Source organism: Amblyomma mixtum, chromosome 2 (genome assembly GCF_055824585.1).
Source record: "Amblyomma mixtum isolate Tamu chromosome 2, ASM5582458v1, whole genome shotgun sequence".
NCBI lineage: Eukaryota > Metazoa > Arthropoda > Arachnida > Ixodida > Ixodidae > Amblyomma > Amblyomma mixtum.
The window spans coordinates 278,604,799-278,626,148 of record NC_143013.1 but is presented as its reverse complement, the minus strand read 5'-3'; the positions used below and the strand labels follow the sequence as shown (position 1 = coordinate 278,626,148).

The 21,350-nt window shown below is 46.8% G+C and overlaps 1 protein-coding gene across 1 annotated transcript in view; it reads right to left on the bottom strand.

Annotated features, from left to right (window-relative positions):
* The window catches only part of LOC149364099 (uncharacterized), a 128,413-nt gene extending 113,461 nt beyond the window's left edge, over positions 1 to 14,952 (bottom strand). Inside the window, exon 1 of the mRNA XM_089574105.1 lies at positions 14,801 to 14,952. Within this exon, the coding sequence (XP_089430231.1) occupies positions 14,801 to 14,888 (88 nt within the window). The 5' untranslated portion in view covers positions 14,889 to 14,952. The remainder of the gene's footprint in view (positions 1 to 14,800) is intronic.
* Positions 14,953 to 21,350: the final 6,398 nt, after the last annotated feature.

Here is a 21,350-nt window from a genome sequence, read left to right as displayed (position 1 = left end):
ACTCCACACGGAAGGAAGCAATGAAGAAAGGAAGGAAGGAAGCAATGAAGGGAGGAAGAGGGAGGGAGGAAGGGAGGGAAGGAAGGAAAGAAGGAAGGAAGAGGGAAGGAAAGAAGGAAGCAAGAAAGGAAAGAAGGAAGGAAGGAGGGAGGCATTGAAGGGAGGAAGGAGGGAAGGAAGGAAGCAATGCCGGAAGTAGGGAAGGAAAGAAGCAATGAGGAGAGGAAGGAAGGAAGCAATGAAGAAAGGAAGAGGGAGTGAGGGATGGAGGCACTGAAGAGAGAAGGAAGGGAGGAAGCAATGAAGAAAGGAAGCAATGAAGGAAGGAAGGGAGAGGAAGGGAAGTGTAAATAACTAATGTAGAGTGTGTGGTAAGTGTGAAGAACGAACGTATTCTGCTGTAATGGGACCGCAGTGTCAATACCAATGTCGCTACCAGCTAGATCAGCATCTCTAAGGCACTAGGGCTCAGGGATAACGAACGTAACGTAAGCGTCAGCAGTAGCGATGAGTAAAAAAAAAACGGTTGGAAAGTTGGTGGTCGAAAACCAGGGGAGATAACTATATAGAGAGACGGTTTTTTTAGGAGCAAAGATCGGAATTTCTCGAAAGCAATTCGAAGTTGCATTTAGGACAAGTACTAATTTCTTGATAGTGATCGGGGTTTAGAAACGGCTTCAAAAATGAAAAATAAATCTGAGCCAGGAGGCACCCACCACCGCCCTGCTTAAAACGGGGGCGCTTACACGATCCATCCATAAATTCTGGACCTTGGCCACATGGGACACCAGGTTTTGAAATATAGTTTCGCGACTCACACGGTCATAGAGATCCAATAACCACCGGTTGCAGATAGACTGCTTCCCCACTTGAGGATTAAGGATTCCTTACAGCACCGCAGCGCTGTTGGAGAGCGAACCTTAAATTTGGTTTATTCCTTTTCCTCTTTACTAAGTTCGAAGTGAGGGCCCTGGAGATACGACTGAAGCATTACCATTAGGCCGCGAAAAAATCAAAAGGACGAGAAAATTGGTCGTACAAGACAGATGAAAGGGCTTCAGAGACCCCCGATCAGGACCCGCCGGCTAATAACTTCCACAACGGTGCCCGCTTTTAATGAGACCGGGTACAGGAGTTGAGGTAAGGCTAGGACACCGGGTAAATATAAAAATACGAATAGTGTAGAAGAAACTTCGGCGTCATTTCGCCGGACCCCCTGCAAGTTCGGGCTTCGAAAGAGAACAACAACAACAACAAAAAAAAAGCCGCGCGCCTGAGCGTGCGCCCCTCAGTGTACGCGTAGATGCACTCTGCCGCTGTAATTGCTCTTCCGGAGTCGGGGAGTTCAAGCAATGTACCGCTCTATACCTCGCTTCGAATTCTCCCTAGCGACGCGGCCTGGTTCGTATTCCTCTTCATTGACCTGAGACGTCTGCAGGCGCCAGCAGCTCTTCGAAATTTACTGCCTGCCGGTGAACAGAGTAAATCATGTTTGTTTTCTTTTTCTTCTTCAGTAGACGCCTTGATTAGGCAGTGCGCTCCTATGAGAACGGTGCGACCGCTGGTCCGCGTAGTAATTAGGGCAAAGAGGACTACAAAGTAGTGCCGTATAAATAATTACGCTTATACTGAGACGGCACTGTATTCTTTCCTTCCAGTGAAAGCACTAGTCAACGCACCTCTGAAACCTAACTAGTCCCCACACAGGAAGACAGGAGAACCGGCGCGAAAAGAAAGATAAGAAATAGAAAGCGACCAAGAATAGTAACTACAGTCTATGTTTCGCCGCGAAAGATCAAGATGGTAAAGGGAAACTAATTGAATTAACGGTCAGCGTGGCTGAATCTGACAGAGGGGTTTCGCCCGGCAGTACTGTTCTTTTCTTTTTTGACAGGGGAAAACGCGGGGGGGGGGGGGGGGGGGGCAGAAAACTAAGACACGCACGCTAATACCTTGCAAATTCCTCTCATCGGATGAAGCATGTATCAAGCAGAGCATTAAAGCCCATGAGTTTGAACGCTTTGGCCGTATTCGGCCAAGGAACGGCGCGCAGTGCTTTCTTCCGTTAACAGGTTTCTAATTATTATTATTAGCTTTTCTACGCGCCGCCCAGTGCGGTTCACTCTGCATCGTCAAAACCTCATGTGATTCCAACGTGAGGAGAAATCTCCCTTCCACCATTCACAGTTCAAGAGCTCTGGGAGAAAAGTGAGGGCGCTACAGCGTGACCCTGAAGGAAACACTCAGGCCCATATACTTTTGACGCAAGGTGTACGCTGCCTCTTCTAATGCCTGGACTTTCATGCCAATCCCCTTTTCTTTCCTCATTTTATTGTGTGTCCGACTGAAATGGGACCCAAACACAGTTTAACTTTAAGAGACAGGAAGAGGGAAGAGTGAGTGAAGGAACAAACTCGGGTTGACGACATCCAAGTCAAAATAACGAAAAAGAAATGGGTATGACAAGACATGTATTGCGAAGGCAAGATAAGGGATGGTCGTTAGTGACAACGCACTGCATTCTAAAAAAGACAAGCGTAGCAGGGCTTGTCATTTAGTCCAATGGGCGGATGAGATTCGAAGTTCGCGGGAATAGGCAGGCTGCAGTGACACAGAACAGGGTTAATTGAAGAGATGTGAGATAGGCTGTTGTACTGCTGTGAAAGTAGTTAGACTCGTGCCGATGAACATAGGATGAGCTCAGCCTAATCTGCCCACTTTGCGTAGGCCCACTTGTTGAAAAGCGAAAAATAACAAACGCTATCCCAGTTTAACTTTGCTCTAGAAAGTAGGGACCGGGGCATTCTCAAAAGGGCCGTACACCTAGCAAGTGTAGCAGCAGAACAGAAATGAAAGGCAACAACAGCGACTACAGAGCGATCAGTTCATGGAAACACAGTACACAAAACAAGAAACTTACGCGGCCTCCCTGCTTATGACCTCTGCATTGCTTCACACCGAACATGACTAAAAACCGGTATTCTTAAACACAATCTGCAAACTGCGACCAACCTTGTTTTGGCTACTGCATAATGTTTTTGCCTCAGAGTAAACCCAATGTTCCGGCGCCTTTTGGACCAGGTTGCCAAAGGGCAACGTGACCGCTAAAAGGACGGTGGGAGGAAATAGCACACGAATAACGACACTGGCGGGCTATAGTCCTCCAGCCCTAGTTAGAGCACCAAAAAAAAAAAAAAATCGACAGGAAAAAGGAAGAAGCAAGAAGAGAGGACAAAAAATAAAAAAAATAAAAAAACGCGAGTCACCTCGAACCGAAGAGAAAACCGTAACACTACTAACAGACACGGGATTCAGCTTGCACACACGACTTCTTTTCCGCCCTCGGCAATAGGCAGCTAGTGTTCTGAGCTGCCTGCCGACCTTGGAGGAGAAAAAGATGAATGCCTACCGCAGACTGCGCAGCAGCAGGCATGGGAGGTGCGACGCGGTGCGAATAACGCCGCGCAAACAACAGCAATACCATTAACGACAGACGTGCGCGGCGTCACGACGTCAGACACACACACCCCGACGCAGCGCTAAGAAACTCGTACAGCGGCCGCGCCGCCAACAACACGCGGCCCGGGAGGTCACAGAGGCCAGGTCCGTTATCCCTCACTACTCCCACCTCCCTCCTTTGACTTGAAAACCCCCCGCGCCTTCTCACGGCGCGGACAAAGCAGCCGAGTGACAGAGCGGACGGAGCTAACGCAAGTCGTGACGTCGAATTCCCGCCGCTCGTGCGCCGCGGACGTTTCCGTTACGACGTTCCGCTCGCGAGGGAAAAGGCCCGAGTGGAAAGAAGGTCCGTGTCTCAGACGGCCGTAAAGGTGTTTTGCTAGCCTAGCCCCTGCCCTGTAACATAACCCGGTGAGACGGGCGGGCCCGATGGACGTCGAGGTGCGGTTACACATAATCAGCTCCAGGCGCCTCCGATCTAAAGCATGACGCAGATCTGTACGGAATGCATAGGTGTGACAGTTTCAATGGCTGGTTATCTGGTGTTTCTGAAGGCGGGAAAGCAGTAGTTGCGGCATATTTTCTCTGTTCTGTAGCGTCAACGTTATCCCAGCGATAAAGGTCAGCCTCCATCCCCCTCCGTCACCGTCAAGGTTTGAGTGGAATTTGTGACTTAAGAGGTGAAATGACTATCAATTTTAGCACGGCAACGTGCCTTAAAGGGAAATATGCACAGCTTTCTCAATTGCTCTTAGCCGAAGAAAAATTTGTTCTGGTTTGGGGCCTAGACACGAGATCACCGCTTTTTCAGGGCAGTCGCTTTACCAACTCCGCTAACCAGGATGGCTAGCATTTGTCATGACGAGGACGAACTAATTATTAACAGCATTAAACAACCGGTCATTGAATCCGGCGCACCAAATGCATGAAATATTCTGATTATCTCGAAAATAAATGGAAATGAAGGCTAATCTTACAAAAGTGTGGGTACCATTTAAACGGTACGTAGCTTGCAAGATTGCAGCGCTTTTTTTTTCTTTAAAGGTGCCTCCTACAGTGCCGCCCCTATTTAGGTACATAATTCCTGTGGAAGAGCCTTTAAAATGAAAAGTTAAACGACAAGCTAGACGATGAATAAAACTGAAAAGCGCGTATGTAACTTTCAACCTGAATATAAGCCGATCTTGTCGCTACCTTTCGTCCTATTTTTCTTCAAGAAAAAAAAAAGAGAGAAACCTGGCATTAGCAAGCGAAAAAGCGGAATCTAAGCAGTAAACGACGTCAAACTCTTAGTCCTGTTAGCACTGCTCGGCCGTCAAACCGCGATGTCGAAATGTCGGCGAAGTGTGTGTTGCGCAACGAGGGCTCCAGTAACAATTCTTCGCTCAAGTAGGCCTACGCAGCGATCGAGCCTCCCGGCGACCGAAGAATAGAGCGCCATTAGAATGGCACATTTAGGAAGAAGCACCATTCAGGCGGATAAATTTGCACTTCAATGTAACCGAGGATTTGAAATTCGCGACTCTGAATAGAATGTCGCAAGATGTGCAGACGAAGCACGAACGTAGGCGAGCTGGTCTGCGAAATTGTAAGATGAAAGCATTCTGGGCAGACAGAAGTTTCAAATTGCTCAAGCGAATGGAAGGATCACTTCGAGCCCTCTTTAAAATGTATGAATGCATGCATGCAGATATCTGTCCTACCGTTCGAAGCGTGCCGTTCCTACCGTTCTAGATTGAAATGCTAAAATTTTTTCACCTTCTCCTTTTTCTTTTCTTTTTATTTCAACTGTGTTTACTTGAAGGGCTTTTTTGATTGTTTCAGCAATCTGTAAGATGCACAACCTTAACATACACAATGCACAAAAAATTTCGAATGCAGTGAATTGTCAGTGTTTCACATCACCGGTGTTATTGCTTTTCAAATGCTTAACTGAAAGCATTACAACAGCAAATCGTCCAATGTGGTGTTTTATATAGAAACAGCTGCGGTGCAGTCGGCTTATTGCATTTCAGCGTATTACAGTTAACAACCATAACTTAACAGCTCTCTCTATCGTTTTTTTTTTCGCTCTTCGCTTATGGAATGGGCACACTTACACTGCCTACTAGGCGCAGTGAAATCATGACGGATACGGAGTGAAAAGAGCTGTTTTGCTTTCCGCCTATGTTCGGTATTCAATGCAGGTACTAGATCGCAAGTCACTAGCATTAGCTCGCTCCTGAGGAATTTATATAGATTGAAATATGTTTATATTCAAAGTACTGCGTTCTCAGTGGCATGAAGACAGAGAAGGAAAGGTCCGTGACCCGAGCTTAAGCAAAAGCATGTGCCGCACCGAAGTGTCACATAAATGCACAACTAAACACATTTTCCCGGCTTTAAAAGCTTCGCTTCAGCCTGAGAGGCCTATTAAGGGATGCGCCTTCCAAGCCGTATTTCCAATATGCGCCAGCTATATAATTCCGCAAAGGAGTAGCAAGCGGCAATGAAAAAATGAAAAAGGCCGTCATTCTCAACGAGCTCGGTATCGACCCCCACCCTATGAGGAAGACATTTTTTTTTGTACGCAGCGGAAAAGAGCAAGAACAAAAAGAAGCAGGAAGAAATGAACTGAGTTGAAACTGTGCTCATAACTTGGGTACCGGAATTCTCCGAGCGTATACGAGTGGCACTCAGTGGCGACTTTAACGCGTCTGCCGCTTCTACCGCTATACGGAAATGACGACAGGCATCAAACATAAACAGAATGCGGAGCGCCTTTCCGACCGCAAGAGCTACCCACCCACGCGTTCAGCACAGCTTGACGCCCAGCCGAACCGAGGCGGCACAGTCCGACAACTAGCACACAACAGCAGCGGCAGTAGCAGCAACAACAACGAACCCATCGCCCGTGGTCGCCGTGAGCAGCGTACAAGAGGCTGCTAGCCGGGCAGAAAAAGAGAAAGACCCCGCTCCGTGCAAAGCCGACTGGTAAGCACAGCCGGAGAGCGTGGCAAGACGTCGAGCGTAACGCCACCGCAGGGGTTGCACCGTTAAGAAGAAAGGCACAGACGCCGGGCAACGCACACGCATCCCATATAACCCGCCCCGCTGAGGCCAGCATTACGGCCCCTATAACAGGCACTATAATAACGCGTCCCGCAGAGGAGCAAGGGGGGGGGGGGGGGGGGTGCACTCCACCTTGGAGCCTGGCTGACGCCGCACCTACGCAGCTCGCGCTTCACTGAGTCGCTGTTGTTGCCAGAACAGGACGCGTGCACGCATCTGTGCATGTGTGTGTGTGTGCGTGCGGCTTGCCGCAGTGACCTCTTTGTACATATCTTTTCTGAAAACATTCTATACATTCCAGAGGCAAGGCCGGCAGGTAGTCGGAGGCGATGAAAGGACCCGGGCGCCTTAAGCACCTGCGGACGGTACGCGGCTGTTCTCATTTTCTTTCTTTTTATTTGTGTTCTTGGCTTAACGCACCGCCGGCACGAGAAAATTGAGCGTCTGGCGGCGTCCAGGATTAACGTGTCAGCGCCTGCGTAGCGGTGCAGAGCGTTGAACAGCGACAAGGTGAAAGGAGAAAGTGCGCCAGGCTTTTTAGAATGGAGGTTTCGTAAGTGCTGTCTCGAGGCTGAACTATTCAGTCTTTCAACCCTTCCACGGCTTGCTTTTAAAGCACACCCACCACCAGTGACAGCAAACTGAGCAGAGGGGAAGTAGAAGAAAAGAAAGTTTAATAGTTTTGTGCGAAAACTGGGGTACAGGAGTAGACCGGGAACCAATCGGCCACCTGGCGGCGACGCGAGCATAAAGATGACGGTACGCGCACCCGACAGTATAGAATCTGACAAGCTTGAGCAAAAAATAGGCTATGGGGAAAGGAAAGTCTTAATAACTGTCTCACTCTCGCTGGACACCTCAACCGCGCCGTGAAGGAAACGAGGGAGGAGGGTCTGAAAGAAGGAAGAGAGAAAGAGGTACCGTAGTGGAGGACTCCGGAATAACTTCGACCACCTGCACTTTTTTTAACGAGCTCTGACCCCAGACGTTCGTGTAAATTGAAAACAAAAAGACATTCCAAGCCAGACGAATTGAATGGCGAGCTATACATCAACGTTTCCTTTCCCCCCTTTTTTCGTCTCTCTCACCTGCTGAGCCAGATAAGCTGCGATCGAGGTCTTTAATCCCATTGGACTAAGCCTAAAGTGATTACCTCAGCGTCCCACCCTGCAACGCGTACACAGTTTCAAAGCGGAGGGTATACCGCCAGTCGGGGTCCTCACCTCAGAGAGCCGCTAACAGAGCCCGCCAAACCAAAGCAATCTTGGAAATAAGTAAACAAACGCAACACAATTTTCCACACCACAACTGGAAAAAGAAGCGACAAAAAGTACAGAGGGGGAGTTTATAGGCGGGCTATGTTGGCGACGATAAATGGATGAACGAACTCCCTTCGAATTCAGAGCCCTCCAGACAGCTACCTAGCCGACATCTCTCCTGTCATCACTCCCTATCGGTGACCGGGAATTCAGGCGCCGTCGGCGGCGAAGCCTCGGCACACAGGCGGCATTAATTACCCAGAGTGTACGCGGGCCTCACTTACTCCTGCCTGCGCCCCTCCCTTTCTCCCTCAAATTTCCGTCGCGGAATCACTGAAAGGGACCTCGACTCCGGCGCTTTAATACAGCGACGGGCGCGACTTTTATGCACGGGATGTTGTGTGTGTGCGTAAGTGCGTTTGTTCGCGTGTGCGAACGGACGCTTTTGGCAGATGGCAGACGTATCGATTGGTCGCTTGGCCGCCCACGAACCACTACACTGCGCACAACTCTCCTCCCCCTCTCCCTTCCACCCCCCTTTCCATCGACTAGGACGGCGACGCTGGGGCCCAGACAGGCGCCACGGCCGGACAGAGTGACGGGGCCCGCCCGCGACTCTGGGAACGCCAGACGGGCAAAGAAAGAAAGATTTGCACGCGAAAAAGGAAAGAAGAGAGAAGGAAGAGAGGATGAAAATGAAGCAGCCGGGGCAGGATAAACGCGCCTCGGGGAAACGGAAACAAAGGAAGTATAAAAAAGGAAGCGAGCGAAAGGCGAAGAAGCTTGGGTCACTAACCGGCGCGCACCGTGTATGTCATGGTACGGGTAAAAATAACTAAATAAAAGCGGGCGACTTGCCAGGAGTGCCATTACGGGTTTTGGTTAGTTATGTATAGCTATATGGGGGGCGCTGTACTGGCTCGTCGGTGCAGGTTCTGAGAACGAGAGCTAAACCGTTATGCACCACGTGAAACGGTTGCGTTGACTCAGCTCGCAAATTTCTCGGCGATTTTAGCTTTCGAGAGATATAGTGAGCACTAATATTTTGAAATTAGTTACATGTTGTCGACCTCATGTTTTTCACCGCGCCTGAGAGTATTCTATGTGTGACAATAAACATATATCCATTGTACTATAGATTACGTCGGGAGAATTGTTGCGATGTTTCGTTCAAGCTGTTCACACAAAACGATTCCCTTATAATCGAGGAAATAACAGTCGACAGTACTTGAGCAAGACATTATTGCTACAAATTAAATACGCATACCTAGCGCCGTCATTTGGAGCCGGGTGTAATGTGGATGATTTCGTCGTTCGTAGTCAATACACCACCATGTACGCTCTTTTAGCTATAGGTATGACGAATTAAAGGGTTTACTCCTTTTCTTCCAAAATAATTGGGTGAAGCCTAGCCAGAGTAACTCTATATATGACGTCAGAAACACGAGGAAAGTATGAGGGGCCACAAATTTCGTAAAACGACAAGAAACAGATGAATAATGACAACGGAAGTACGGAGTTTACTTCGAAAACTTTCCGGTGTTATAAAGCGGAAGGAAACACAGAGGAAAATACGTTAATTCCTCCTACTTATTTGCTTTCTTTTCGCGATTGCCCTCAGTATACTGCAGCTTAATGATTTCCAGGGAAACAGAAACTTTGCAGGTATACCCTGGCAGAGTTGTGTTTGGTTAGGTTTGGTTTATCAAGGTTTAATGTCCCAAAGCAAGGCTATGTGGGACGCCATAGTGGGGGGCTGCGGATAATTTCGACCACCTTCGGTTCTTTACCGCACACTGACATCGCACAGTACACTGCCTTCTATCATTTCGACTCCTCCGAAATGTGATCGCCGCGGCCGGGATCGAACCCGCGCTTTTCGGGTCAGCAGCCGGGCACCATTGCCATTGAGCCATCGCGACAGTGTTGTGCACGTACGAGATACGAAATTCACGAAAATCGCTTACTCCTGCGCCACGCAAGCGGATAGAAAGGGTGGGGCAGCCTGTAGAAGGTGGAGAAGACACGAAAGTTCTGTTGCAGACAACGTAGCAATAAGTGCGGAGGATCAGTCAGCCACAGAGTAAGCAGAAAGCAGGGGGGGGGGGGGGGGGGGGGGGGGGGGGGGCGGCGAGTCATGGCCCCAGGAATCTTGGCCGCGTAAAGAAGCCCCCACGCTGGTCTCGTTACCCAACGCGGTCCGCCCCCTCCACGTCGCTGGCGCGAGCCAAAGCTTCTTTTTCTGTCCCGGCAGCAACGACAGACACGAGAGAGAAATTTCGAAAGAATATGCGGGAGTAAAGGGGGAGAGTAGATGCTTAGCTCAGCAGAGTTTCGGCGTGTCTGCGACGGCGTCGGGAGTGCTGCTTCCGCATCGATGTTGTTGGCATGGGTATCTCGAAAGCAAACCCTTTTTTTAAAGCAGCGAAGCACGAGGCAATCGGTAAACGAGTCAGTGAGATTTTCTCGATTTCTTTTCTCCCGAATTCTGCGTCTTCAGCGACGCAGCAAACGCATCATGCCGGCTGCTGCTTCTAAAAGAGCGCGCTGCTCTAAAGTCTCACTCTTGGACGGCATATGCTCCTACGGCCGCCGCGTTCATCTCTCGTCTTCCAAATAACATTACTATGCCCATATAACTGCAGTTTACGGCGGTTTAAATTGGAAATTTTGAAGTGACTGTAATTGCTTAGACGGAGCACGGGACGACTGCTGTCCGTATCTTTTTTTAACCACAGAAAAATAATAAAAACCTACTGCATCAGTGAAAGAAGCACAGAGGGAAAGCCGAAGGAAGACAGGAGAGAAAAATAAATGAAGCGAGAAAACGAAAGAAAGCGCAGAAACGAATAAATAATGAAGAAGAGAAACAACGAGGAAAGAAAGAAGGAAGGAATAAATAAATTAGGAAAGAGAGGAAGAAAGAACACGGAAAGAAAAAAAAGAAAGGAAAGAGAGAAAGAAGGAAAGAAAGAAAGAGAGAAAGAAAGGAAGAAAGAGAGAAAGAAAGAAAGAAAGAAAGAAAGAAAGAAAGAAAGAAAGAAAGAAAGAAAGAAAGAAAGAAAGAAAGAAAGAAAGTTCTTGAAAGTGTATATTGTGCGCTTAAGGATGAAACTTTTATCAGTAAACAGTGCTTATTTTTTTTTAAAGAACGCCTAGGATGCGTATTCAATGAACTCACACACAAATGTACAAAACGAGAAGCGATGCTCGGGGGTAAATGAACGCCATCGGCTCCGCTTCTGTTAGTGCGACCGTATAAACGCGTCTCTAGCGCTCGCTGGCGTTGGATTACATATAAAAAGGAGAAATACAGGACGCCGATCAATAGTCGTGCGAACGCTGTACGGGTACTGCAGAAATTGAATCTTGTGCGACTCCTCGGACCATCTTCGCGCACTTCGAAGTCTCCATCGCCTTCGCACGTTTATTTTCGCCGTCTCTACAGCCCGTATCAAATTCGACTTTCATAACACAGGCGCACGAGTTATGCATTTTCATCGTGTAGGGGGGGGGGGGGGGGGGGGGGGGAATAAGTGATATCTCTGCTGCGCCTGTAGATGCATAATGAAATATCGGAAGAGTTTTGCCAACAAAATTAATGTCTTCAAAAGTTTCAAATTTGGCTCTAAAGGCAAAAAATGTGTAATGAGTCCGATGGTAAATACAGATGGAACCTCTACAACCAATACCTTGGAGCAGAATTGCTGTTTGTATAATGCTAGTAATTTGCGTAAACGTAGCATTCCACGAAAGACATGCGAAATTTCTTAGAGCCAACGGAGAAATACAGAATAACTAGCCTAAATGCTGCGACAATCCTCTAAAGCTGATGATTTACTGTGAGTATGCAAAAAGAGATAATCAGCCAGACCTTTACCCTTATTATTACGAGGTGTCAATAATAAAAGATGTCGTTGTTTGCGATTTGAAGAGCCTGGGACCGGAATGAGGGGCCTGATTATTTTAAAAAATATTTACGACGAGAAAGCAATCACGCCAAAACAGAAAGAAAAGCGTTAGGATCATTGGCGAAATTTCTTCCATAGAGGTCGTGAACGAATAACGCTGGTTTGCATACAACTGCAGATTGCCTGCGATCTACACAATGCTGCTTTTTTCCCCTTCATGGTCTGCAGTTCTTCGAATGGGTGTGGGTTCCTTGCAATTTTTGTTGAACGTCGGTTTATTGCCGTTTCTGTTGATTGCTGGTAGCGTGTGATTGGAGTTGATTTGTCGGTTTACCCGCTTCTCACCGGATGTCGCTGTCCTCTCTGCTGTTTAGGTTTTCTAGTCTAGCTTATCCTCGTTAACATAACTGAAGTGCAAAATATAATCCTGAATATAACCCTGTTCATATCACTCACCATAACCGAAGCAGGAAACAATGCGTGACGATTAACCTCGCCTGACTGCTTCAAGGTGAAGCTATTCAACAGTGAAGGCCACAGTATTGAAAGGAGCAGTCAACAGGGTCGGGCTAGAAGGCCTTGCCCCAATCGTAGTTCCGGCTACACTTTCGCCCACATGCTCTGACCTTACATGGCTCTGGCACAAAGCGTAGATAACGGATATTTCTTTTTTTTTCTTTGACGTACGTGGCGGACGCATCATTCACCGGCGACAACCGGGACGTCGCGTCTCGATCAAGCCACGTGTTTCTCTCCCGTTTTAACGCACCGCCCGACATAACGAAAACAAAGAGAAAGCAAAACACAGCCGGGAACAGAACAAGAAGCAAAAGACAAAAAACAGCCTATAGAAAGGAAAACAACTCCACGTACGGTCGCAGGCAGGAACATTAGGTGCGTAGCGGAAGCAATAGAGCGTGCACAGAGCTGGCAGCGTATAACGGTGACAGGGAAAGAGGAAGAAATAAAATAGAAAAAAAAAAGTTAGGCGCGAGCCGCAGAGCAAAGAAACAAAAGAAGAGGCAGTACAATAAAAGCTGTCAGAAAGCCATTGAACAAGCCGAGACTAAAACAAAAGCACAGAGAATACGCGACACACACGGCGACGGACGACGAGGGTGAGGACGTAGAGAGAGGGGTGAAAGCGGCGTCGAGCGGTTGGGAGGGTCGGCGGCGGGGAAAGAAGTGCTCCCAGTCACGGCACGGTGATCCCGCAGAGAGCGCTTCACCGTACAACGCCGCTGTTCCGCAGGAAAGAGCGCTTTCCTCTCCGCCGCCGGCGACTGAATGAGACGAGCGAAGTAAACAAACAAACAAAAAAGAGAACGAGGAGGGAGTGGCCAGCATCCGACGACGTCAGCCCTGCCTGCTTGCACCGAAGCCGGATCAAGGTGCGCCGGGGACGATGGGGAGGCGCAGGTGTGCTCGTCAGTTTCGTATTGACTAGCTCGCTGAGCCGGCCCCGCACGCAACAAAACCTTTTGCCCATTCTCATCTCTCCCCTTATATATATATATGTCTATATTTCCGAGCGAAAGAGCGGAAACGGGATAGAGCGGTGACACAGTCCGGCTCGCTACTGTGCTAGCCGGATATTGGGAAACCGGGCGTGTGAGGCTTGAGCCGATGTATTCGATGCAGACACGAGTAAGGGTTAGGGCAGCACTACGGAGAGAAAACAACGCAATTGTTTTTCGTATTAGACTCCAAGGAATCAGCAGTTTATCAATAACAGCGATATGTTGGTTCATAATTGGCTCATAAAAAATTTTTCGAACATGCCGCCGCGTATAGCGGACATCTGCACGACTCGTTGCATAAGAACTCTCATTTTAAACTAAACGCTAGGCCAAACTCTCTTTTGTCATTGTTTCAACCGAAATCTATCTACATGATATCCAGGTATAGAATCGGTTAGGTGAAAGTCTCAAGAAATGTAAATTACAATAACCGGGAGAATAAAGGGGAACCCAGAACTGCATCAGAGGTACCGGAAACATGTCGTACGTCAATGGAGAAGTTATATCTCAAGAGCGGCCTACCAACAGCGCTCGAATATATTTCGCGAGCAACTTGCGATGTCCAAGCGTAGGAGAAACTGTCCACACCCTTGCGATTAGAGTGGACGGCGCGGCTCCAAAATACGACCGTGACGCATACGGAGGCTCTCCGGGTTAGGCCTGGTTAGCGTCAATAGCGGAAGCGACGACGGGTCGGGTCGGGTCGCACCCAGAACGCCCGGTATCGATGAAATGCTGCGAGCAGCCTGGGAACTCGTTTTCCTTGTGCCTTTCGCTATTACCAGCTCCTCTCGTCGATATTTCGGAGGGCACCTTGCTCGTATTGGGTAGAGGCTTCTGCTCGAGCGCAGTTGCATGTGCCGTCTCGCATTCAAAGAGAGTCTCTGATCAGCAATGAAGAGCTACGCAAGAAAATAAAATCAAAGCGTGACCAAGGAGCAGTACAACCGCGCGCACTGCATGGTTTACACTGCCGTTTCTACCGGTTTTCCGACCCAATCAACGGTACCGAGAAAAAAAGAAAGAAGCAAAACAGGAGAATGTGCGTTAGGGAACCGGTGAAAATTGACAAGAACCCGTTTCGCGAGCCACATTTCGCTCCTGGACCCTTCCTCTGATCAGAAACGAGTTCGCAACGAGAAAAACAGCAAAGGAAGCGGTTTGTTTTGAAGTAGGACCAATTGGAGCCGTTTCGGAGATGCAGGACTGGATGGAACGCATCGTTTTTTTTTCTTTGAGAAATTGTTTTGTGCGGGGAAAAATCCGTGAGGTTTTAAATGGAGCCCAGTGAGATGAGGACACTCTGCAAGCAAGGAGATAGAACGTTGTGCAACATCTTCCGCTCGTTTAACCAGCTGGTGACAGGGTGACCGCAGAACAAACGGCGCATGCGAATCGGATTTAGCGCTTGGTTAATCGCGAAGCAGACGACATGATTCGATTGCCGTCTGCTAGTGCCACCGCCTCTCGCGGCGCGCGCGAGCAGGATAGTGAGATGAGGAGGAGGCCGGCGGTGCGAACTTGCGCCGGCCACGGAGAAATCGACATCACCGGCCGCAGTAAACATTACGCGCACGCACGCAAGGAGAAGCGGCCTCACCTTTGGCGACGCGCTGCAAAATGGCCTCCTTGTGCTCAGGCGTCCAGGGCGGGTTCAAGACCAGCAGGAGGTAACCGCCGCCGCCCATGGCAGCAGCGAGTCGCCCGAGGGAGCCGCGACGATGTCAAGTCGGCGGCCGAACGGCTAATGGCGGCCGCCTCGGCTCTGCAGTGGCGGGGCTGCAGCCACGTGACCCATCATGTGACGCTCCGCGGCGCGCCTCCGAAACGGTTGCCATGGCGACGCTCCTTGCCGCCATGACGCCGTCGCGCGGCGCGCTTGGCGCTGACGCCGGCTGCCGGCGTCGGCGGCCGCACGCGCGCCTGTCTCCCCGGCATCCGGTAAATTTAGCAGCAGCAGCAACGCTGTTGCTCTTGGGCTGCACTCTGGAGTAGCAAGTACGGCTGGCTGTTTGTGAAAAGACGAAAGAAAACTGGAGGATCGATCTCGCGTGCAAAGGGGAGCAATGATGTGAAGGCTCAGAGACAGGAGGCAGACGTAAGCACGCGAAATGAAGAGGCAGTCAACTACGGACAAGAACTCGAACAAAGGCAAATCGGGCTCTTTAAATAAAAAAAAGAAAACGAACTCACACATCTTGGAAAACACTTATCCTGTCAGTAGAACATTCTGCGAGCTTAGATGAAAAAAAAAAAATACCATCATCTGGTCGAGACAGCTGGGAGGCCACACAGCTTTTTTCAACGCTAACTTCATTCGAACAAGTGGTCGTTGGCGCTGACAGCCGCCGGCTAATTGCCCCCACTGTTCAGACCCTGCAACACACGTGAGCGGACTGTGACCCGACGAGCACGGTGAATAAGGACAATGACTTTTGGTGGCAGCGAAACAGTGAGAAACATAAAAGGGTGAATCTCAGTCGGACCTCGGTACAAACGCAGGATCTTAGACATTATACGGGCCAAAATTTAATGCAGTAGAGAAAATTTGGTTTGAGCGAAGAAGCGAATTGGACAGAAAAACGCTGGGCTTACTACTCACGTTATATTAACTTTAAGCATGTGGTGGAAGCAGATAGGCGCGGAGCCACGTATATGATAAAGAAATCGTAGACATTTGTTTGTAAAACTGCTGAAATCAACTGATCTGTAACTTAAAAGCTGGAAATTAAGTACAGAAAAATTAGCCCAGATTTCTATAACTACTTGTAGAAAAAGCTCCTTTGAATTGTTCCTTTCCTTCCTTCTCCCCCTCTTTCTGTAGTTCTCTTTATGTTACTTTCTTTGTTTTCATCTATCTGTCTTTGTTTCCATCGATATATTTCTTTCTTTCTTCCTTTCTTTCTTTCTTTCTTTCTTTCTTTCTTTCTTTCTTTCTTTCTTTCTTTCTTTCTTTCTTTCTTTCTTTCTTTCTTTCTTTCTTTCTTTCTTTCTTTCTTTCTTTCCTTTTTTCTTTCTTTCTTTCTTTCTTTCTTTCTTTCTTTCTTCCTTTCTTTCTTTCTTTCTTTCTTTCTTTCCTTCTTTCTTTCTTTCTTTCTTCCTTTCCTTCTTTCTTTCTTCCTTTCTTTATTTCTTCTCAATCTTCTCAAATTACAGCTGTCGCCACCACTAACTTATTTCAGAGGTGAATTGCGTGTGTCGACAACGAATTTCAGCGTGGATCCCTGATGGTATCGTACACCACCATCTACATTTAAATGGCGGTAGGCAACCTCTCTCAATGTGCACGTCCTGAGTTTAAATCGAGAGGCGGAAAAATTTTAAATTCAATTTTCTCCGCCATAAATCCATATTTTATTTTTGTTGCCAGACAAACGTTAATATTCAGGAAAAGCCAGAGAACACATGGATTGCAATTTTTACTTTCATGCAGCTAAAAAATGTTGTTCTTTTCTGTTATTTCTTTTATTAGTTCTTAGTTTCCTGGTTACATGAAGCTGAGAATAACGGAGAAGAGGTGCTTTCTGCAGCTAAGTAGATACAGGACCCCATAGAAACTGCAAACGAAGGAAAGGAAACATAAGTGGTATATGAAACAAGAAAGACATAATCCAAATTTCTAGTCTCTCTCAAAAATTAAAACCCAGCAAACAAATGAATGTAACAGTATCCATTCTCTCTCTGTAGCATCCATGTTCTGCCATCCCAGACACCCAAAAAACGCACACGTAAAAAATCTAACATTACTGCATTACGAAATACCACTTCTGACTTGCTTGTTAAAGAGCTTAAAGCAAGAGGGAAACCGTAATAGTGCACTTTGGATTTGTTCTCTCAGCAGCGCACGTTTTCGCAGTAAAGTAAAAATTGCAGTCTTTCTTTTTTCAGCAGAGTAAAAATGGCGACAGAAAAGACGAGGAAGTGAAATACGAGTATCGGATATAAAACGACACAGATTAGAAGTCTCGTCCAGACTTTGCCTGCCTACGCCCTGGAAGAAAAAAAAACTGACGAAAAATTCTTCGAGTGGCACAATATCCGGCGACATTTTCAATTTCACGTCTCCTATCGCTGCCTTGTCCCAACCAGCTCAGCATCAAGGGCAGTTATGATGGAGTGCACGACACCACTTGGCGTCGTCAGTGAAGCGGAGTTCCGAAGAAGCCAAGAAGCTAACGGAGGTTCTTTTGATGCGCATGCTTGAACGGGAGCTTGCCGAAAAAATTGCGTGGACACTTTGGCAACTACAGTGTTGAGAGGCGAAAGCCGAGGACACTATGCCGTGACGACTTCCGGCGGATGTGCCGTCACACCGTCGTCACAGCGTTCCCGTGGCTATATCGATACACTAATTGTACATTCGGGGATCTTAAGGGTTAATTACGCTTAATTACACATTTCTCCATCTAATTTGACACAAATCCGATGTTTTTCTGACCATTATGTGACAATTTTCACTATGTCGTGACGACTTCCGGTGGATGTGACGTCACATTGTTCCCGTGGCTATATCGACGTCCACGCTATTTCGACGTAATTTCCACATTTTTGCCTATAATTAATTAAATAATTAATCTACAGTCATAAAACTTGGCTTCTAGGTTCATTTTTTCCTCCTCTATCTGAAGCAATCGTTGGTTTTCTTCTATCTTTTTTAATTCCCGAGTTATACGCGTGCGACACGCTTTTTAATGGACGTTAAAGGCTTTCGCCTTAATACGCGACGCAACATTGACGAGCGCCGCCAGGCAGGAACGCAGCACAGCGGAGCAATTCCCGGTGAGTCTTTTACATCGGCGCGTGGATTCTGATTAGGCTTCGAGGAAGCCGCGCTCCGAAAATGACGCGCTCTATTCGGTGCCCCGGGTAAGCTGATACATGCTGGCAGGGCGGGCACGACGACATGTCAAGGCTCCGACACAGCCCGTTAGCTCTGCCGCTCTCTGAGTGCGCGCATAAAAGCAGAGCAGAGTTGCTCAAACGCAGCCCCGCGATGTCGCGCGAATGCTGGAACGATCAAGCGAAACGAGTCGGTAACGAGAGCGTTCACATCGCCTCGTCATATCCGCCTGCGGTGCACTGCCCCCAGCACTGAGTCACGGACAGATGCGAGGACAAATATTTTACAGCTATGAAAGCCGGATGGTATGACGAGTATGAAAAAGAACGCTTGTTTCGCACCTTAAAGATCAAATAAATTTCTACTTGTGCGCCAAATTTGAAAATGAACTAACAATATATTTCGTTTTTTTTAGATCGATACGCACCCCGTCACTCCTCGCGCACATTTATCCAGATATTTACAACCCAAACTGTAAACACTGTTGCCAACGAGCCACATACGATCACATCCTGTGGGACGGCAAAATAGGGCCACCTCCGGGTGATCTAGTTACCGCTCCTTCTCTCGAGCGGTGGGAGACCGTACTAGCTAGCTCTGACCCCAGAACGCAAGTTTAGGCGTTGGAGTGGGCTGACAAAGTCGTCGAGGGCTACATACTCTCGACCCCTTAACGCGACCTCTTACCTAGCTCTTCCCGGCGAATAAAATGTTGTACAATCAATCACATTTAACATCTTCACATCTTTTTAAGGCTTTCAATGCCTTGAAAATTCTTTGAGAACTTTGACAAGATATTTAATGCTTTTTCGTCCAGAAGAACGCGGTAGAAAGACTGCTAGTGTATCTCGAGGAAAAGTTCCTAGAAAGAAAAATTTTATGCTCATTAGTCTCTCACGCTGGGCCAGTAATCGTTGACTGTATCCTGAAAAGGGCTGTCTGCCATTATGTTGCAACACGTATATTGTGGTTTTGGAGCTGGCACTCTACAGAATAGATAAAACAGGCGCGGGACGTTGAGAGAAAGCCGCCTGAACACGTACATACGCACACTGAGAAAGAAAGGAAGGAAGGAAGGAAGGAAGGACGGAAGGAAGGAATTAAGGAATCAAGAACGAAAGGAGGAAAGAAGGAAAGAATGAAAAAAAGAAAGGAAGGAAAAAACATGGAAAGAAGGAAACAAAGAAGGAGGGTAAAAAGAATGAAAGGAAGGAAACGAAGGAAAGAAATAAGAAGGAAGGAAGGAAGGAAAAGAAAGTAAGAAAGAACGAAAGGAAAGAAAGAAAGGAAGAAAGAAGCGAGAGAAAGAGAGAGAAAGAAATAACGAAACAATGGAAGAAAGAAACAAAGAAAGAAGGAAAGAAGAAAGGAAGGAAGGAAGGAAGGAAAGAAAGAAAGAAAGAAAGAAAGGAAGGAAGGAAGGAAGGAAGGAAGGAGGAAAGAAAGACCGAAAAGAAAGAAAGAGGGATAGAAAGGAAGAAAGAAAGAAAGAAAGAAGGAAGGAAAGGAAGAAGGAAAGAACGAAAGGAAAGAAAGAAAGGAAGAAAGAAGAGGGAGAAAGAGAGAGAGAGAAAGAAATAAAGAAACAATGGAAGAAAGAAACAAAGAAAGAAGAAAGGAAGGAAGGAAGGACGGAAGGAAAGAAACAAAGAAAGAAAGAAAGAAAGGAAGGAAGGAAGGAAGGAAGGAGGAAAGACCGAAAAGAAAAAAAGAGAGATAGAAAGGAAGAAAGAAAGAAAGAAAGAAGGAAAGGAAGAAGGAAAGAACGAAAGGAAAGAAAGAAAGGAAGAAAGAAGAGGGAGAAAGAGAGAGAGAGAAAGAAATAAAGAAACAATGGAAGAAAGAAACAAAGAAAGAAGAAAGGAAGGAAGGAAGGACGGAAGGAAAGAAACAAAGAAAGAAAGAAAGGAAGGAAGGAAGGAAGGAAGGAGGAAAGAAAGACCGAAAAGAAAAAAAGAGAGATAGAAAGGAAGAAAGAAAGAAAGAAGGAAGGAAGGAAAGGAAGAAGGAAAGAACGAAAGGAAAGAAAGAAAGGAAGAAAGAAGAGGGAGAAAGAGAGAGAGAGAAAGAAATAAAGAAACAATGGAAGAAAGAAACAAAGAAAGAAGAAAGGAAGGAAGGAAGGAAGGAAGGAAGAAGAGGGAGAAAGAGAGAGAGAGAAAGAAATAAAGAAACAATGGAAGAAAGAAACAAAGAAAGAAGAAAGGAAGGAAGGAAGGACGGAAGGAAAGAAACAAAGAAAGAAAGAAAGGAAGGAAGGAAGGAAGGAAGGAGGAAAGAAAGACCGAAAAGAAAAAAAGAGAGATAGAAAGGAAGAAAGAAAGAAAGAAGGAAGGAAGGAAAGGAAGAAGGAAAGAACGAAAGGAAAGAAAGAAAGGAAGAAAGAAGAGGGAGAAAGAGAGAGAGAGAAAGAAATAAAGAAACAATGGAAGAAAGAAACAAAGAAAGAAGAAAGGAAGGAAGGAAGGAAGGAAGGAAGGAAGAAGAGGGAGAAAGAGAGAGAGAAAGAAATAAAGAAACAATGGAAGAAAGAAACAAAGAAAGAAGAAAGGAAGGAAGGAAGGACGGAAGGAAAGAAACAAAGAAAGAAAGAAAGGAAGGAAGGAAGGAAGGAAGGAAGGAAGGAGGAAAGAAAGACCGAAAAGAAAAAAAGAGAGATAGAAAGGAAGAAAGAAAGAAAGAAGGAAGGAAGGAAAGGAAGAAGGAAAGAACGAAAGGAAAGAAAGAAAGGAAGAAAGAAGAGGGAGAAAGAGAGAGAGAGAAAGAAATAAAGAAACAATGGAAGAAAGAAACAAAGAAAGAAGAAAGGAAGGAAGGAAGGAAGGAAGAAGAGGGAGAAAGAGAGAGAGAGAAAGAAATAAAGAAACAATGGAAGAAAGAAACAAAGAAAGAAGAAAGGAAGGAAGGAAGGACGGAAGGAAAGAAACAAAGAAAGAAAGAAAGGAAGGAAGGAAGGAAGGAAGGAAGGAGGAAAGAAAGACCGAGAAGAAAAAAAGAGAGATAGAAAGGAAGAAAGAAAGAAAGAAAGAAGGAAGGAAAGGAAGAAGGAAAGAACGAAAGGAAAGAAAGAAAGGAAGAAAGAAGAGGGAGAAAGAGAGAGAGAGAAAGAAATAAAGAAACAATGGAAGAAAGAAACAAAGAAAGAAGAAAGGAAGGAAGGAAGGACGGAAGGAAAGAAACAAAGAAAGAAAGAAAGGAAGGAAGGAAGGAAGGAAGGAAGGAAGGAGGAAAGAAAGACCGAAAAGAAAAAAAGAGAGATAGAAAGGAAGAAAGAAAGAAAGAAGGAAGGAAAGGAAGAAGGAAAGAAAGA